This window comes from Lactuca virosa, chromosome 5 (genome assembly GCF_052849685.1).
Source record: "Lactuca virosa cultivar CGN04683 chromosome 5, Lactuca_virosa_CGN04683_v6, whole genome shotgun sequence".
Lineage (NCBI taxonomy): Eukaryota > Viridiplantae > Streptophyta > Magnoliopsida > Asterales > Asteraceae > Lactuca > Lactuca virosa.
In genome coordinates, this window is record NC_136430.1 from 120,423,261 (window position 1) to 120,427,180 (window position 3,920).

The 3,920-nt window shown below is 37.1% G+C and overlaps 1 protein-coding gene across 1 annotated transcript; it reads left to right on the plus strand.

The window, feature by feature from the left end:
- The first annotated feature begins 1,123 nt into the window (after nt 1-1,123).
- Nucleotides 1,124-1,597, plus strand: LOC145111680 (uncharacterized). The gene has a single exon (XM_079047939.1). The coding sequence runs from the start codon at nt 1,124-1,126 to the stop codon at nt 1,595-1,597; it is 474 nt and encodes a 157-aa protein (XP_078904065.1).
- The last annotated feature ends 2,323 nt before the right edge of the window (nt 1,598-3,920 follow it).

A 3,920-nucleotide genomic window follows, 5' to 3' on the forward strand; every position in this document is an offset into this window, starting at 1 on the left:
GACTCGACGAGTGGATGAGCCAACTCGATGAGTTGGCTAGTGTTTTCCCTGATAGTCTAGACGCGCTACAACTCGGCGAGTTGATGAGACAACTCGACGAGTTGAGTTGGAGTTTTCCCGATTTTATGAGAAGAGGAGGGACTCGACGAGTCGTATAGGTGCACTCGACAAGTTGGGTCAACATGGACTGTTGACTTCCGTTGACTTTTAGCGTTTGGTCAAGACATGAGTTATGGAGACCATGGAGGGGTAAAATGGTCTTTCACCCTTTCCGAGAGTTAGAAAAGGAGTAGCCTAACATTTTAGGGTTGTTATTATTAAGTGTTAATTAGAGATGATTATGATATGTAGGCGGAGTCTAGACCGATCATCGAGTACGAGACCTACTTGCTTACTTACGAGGTGAGTCTTCTTACTATACTTGCCTGAGTTGTAATACTGTGTGACCGGAGGATCTTATATGCTTATATTGAGTTATGTGATATCATGCATTTGTCTTTGTGATTTATGTTGTATATTATTATGTGCTTTATTGATTAGGACCGGAGGGTCCAAACCGAGTTGTGAGACTGGAGGGTCCTCAATAGAACATATAGACCAGAGGGTATTTATCGAGATATAGCCATGAGAGGCTAATTATTTGTGTGTGGTATTTTGGGGAACTCACTAAGCTTCGTGCTTATCGTGTTGTGTGATATGTGTTTCAGGTACTTCTCAGAATCGCGGGAAGGCGCCGGCTTGATTGTACACACCAGTTAGAGATCATGATTTTGAGGATTCTGGGATTTTATCAAACATTTGTTGACTTGTGTTTTGACAACTAATACATTTTGTGGTTTTGGGAAATGTGATATTAAGTTTATGTGATTTTAAAAATGAAAATTTTACTTGAAAATTTACAGTGTTACATTTACTATCTATTCTTTGTTTTTCTTAGATTAAGTTTATTTGCGTTCCTTATACTTGAAGTGTATCCGATCGATACAAACCTTCAATTGGTATCAGAGAAGGTTTTAGATATACTCAAGTAATATTGTCGACTTCCAATAATCCCAAATCCTTTGGTCTCAACAAAATTCCTCCATTCGATGAACACAACTTCGCTATGTGGAAAACAAAGGCCATGGTTGTTCTAGAAACCATGGACTATGAGATGCGCAAGATTGTTAAAAAAGGTCCTCTCGTTCCTATGTATGAACCCATGTTCAATAATGCTCCTATTGGCTCCTTGAAGCAAAAACCAGAGACGAGTTATGATGAAGATGAAAAGAGAATTCTTAGTCTTGATGTGAAATCCATGGCTACTATTGGAAACTCTCTTCCCTACGATGTGTATCATCTCGTACAAAATTGTGATTCGGCTCAAAATATGATGAATACGATGAAAGTGGCTTATGAAGGGACTGTAGAAGTCCAGACCATAACCATTAACAACCTTAATCAGAGATATGCACATTTCTTTGCTCAACAAGGTAGGTCGCTTACTCAAACATTGAATAGGTTTAACAGCTTGGTTAATGATATGCATTGGCTAGGAATCGTGAAGCATTCATCTCAGTTGGTTCTGAAGTTTCTTGACCCTCTTGGGAAAAGTTAGGAACATCACATTGATGTTCTTAAGAATGGTGAAAAGATCGATGCCATGGATCTGAACTCCTTGTTCGGTAATCTACGAAATTATGAAGAGACCAAAGCTCTACGTAAAGAAATCATGAAGGACTCAAGCAAGCAAAAGTATGTTGCTCTAGTGTCTCAAAAGGAAGCAATAAAGAACATCAACGACTCAGATAACTCATATCAAGGTGAAGAGAGTGATGAAGAACTCACTGATGAACTTGTTGCCAATGCTGCTCTTATTGTCAAACGTTATGAAGAAAGTAGATCAAGCGGGGCTCGAAGAACTCAGTTTAGAAGAAGCAGTTCAGCAAAGAGATCCACATCAGAGAAGAGAAACTCATGTAATTGCTTCAATTATAGAAGCCCTGATCGTATTTCCAGGGACCGCAAGGAGAAGAAAGAAGCTCAAAGTCCGAAGAATTATGAAGTCTTATACAAGAAGCTGGTGGCCTATATGAAGTAGGAAAACATCTCGCTGCCAAAATCCTTCATTGCAAAAAAAGATGATCATGAAGAATGGGTGGAAGAAGAGGAGACATCTGAACATGAGGGGCTGAATGTTAAGGATCCAATGGCTCTTATCAATGATTCCCCCGATGGCATATGTGACGCTGATGATTCTCATGCTGTCAAAGGATCAAGTCCAAATGTAGGAAAAACTTGGTACCTAGACAGTGGAAGTGTTAGACACATGACAAGTTTCAAGTCCCTCTTAACAGACTTTGCAGAAAAGGATGGTCCAATGATGGTATTTGGTGACAATAGTGAAGAGTTGTTACGGGTGTTGGAACTTTTGAATGAAGGATGATTAAGCTCAAGGATGTTTCTATGTTGTCGCAACTGGAAATTTCAAGTCCAGAAACCAAGCCAAAAGAGTCCCATATATGTAATAGTTATCGCTATACTATTATTAAGCTTTGGTAATGTAATGTTTTTGAGAATTATACTACCCTAAAGCCTCCTAAGTCAATGCAAGCAAATAAGAAATTTAAGTTACGTCAAGATATTGAGCATATCAACATAAAACCAACACATTAAAGTTCATATGCATTCTTGACCATGAACACTGTTGGATTAATGTCTAAGTCCATAACTATAATTGGTAAGACTTGACCCGACCCGGCATGGTCCATTTGGGTTGCATGGCATCATGCATTTGGATAGACTATAATGAGAGAAATAACACTTAAGGTTGGTTAATATATTATAAGTTCTAATATATTAATAAGGTTATTTAATTAGTATTGATCAAGAATTAATTTGGAATTAATTAAGTGATCAAAAGGAGACTAATTAAATATATGGGTTGATTGTGTAAATCATTCATTCTTATATATGTGGGCTTATGATCCAAGATTCCTTATGTTGGACTAAGTCCATGGGGTGACCCATGGATACTCCATGGAGGTTAAAATCCATGGAGCATAAGGAATGGGTAAAGTTATGAGTTACATGGTGTAACCCTAATAGCCACCATATAAAAGAATCCCATGGCTCAAGAAATCGTGCACTAATGTGTGAGTGTGAGGGCTAGACGATTTCAAGGAGTGTTCAAGTTTCTCTCAAGTTATTCCAAGTGTATTTGGTGTTGTGTGAACCATTTGAGGTGTCACACTTGGGGCACTAGGCACTCAAGCTTCATGAAGACATTCTACATCAAAGAGGTATGTATTCTATCTTGTTATATTTATTATTTTGTATGCTAGATTAGGATAATACCTTGGATGTTCATAATTGTATGTATAATAGAGAAAACATAGATCCAAGGTATTTAGGGTTGCATGTACACTTAGGAGTGTTAGAATGCTCATAACCCAACAGTGGTATCAGAGTCTAGGCTTGTTTTCTTGTTATACTTGCAAAAGTAGCTGAAAAATCGAGTTGGATGCATATATTCGATTGTTTTGGCTGGAATTGGACTAGGAACATTACCCTAAGATGTTTTTGGACTTATAAACTTGTTTTTGATGTGGTAATGTTCATGCTAATCCAATTTCTAAGATAATTGTCATAATTTCAAGATTTGTATTAGTTTGTATGTTCATGCTAATTTCTTGAAGATTGATGATTTGAATTATCTTGTTCTTATGAGGTTCTTAGATTAATAGAAAAGTTGTGTGAAATAGTTGTTTTCAATCCATTTTAATCTAAGAGTTGATTCCAAAGTGTGTTTTTGTAAGTTGTCCTCAAGTTATATGAAAAGTCACATTTAAGAATCATAAAACTCATAAAAGTTGGCAAAGGTTACAAAATGAAGAGTCTAGTTCTAATTAAATGGTTTTATGAATCCATAACTTGTCCTC

Coding starts and splice junctions, on each gene's coding strand:
- LOC145111680 (XM_079047939.1), top strand. CDS start 1,124: ATGGTTGTTCTAGAAACCATGGACTATGAGATGCGCAAGATTGTTAAA.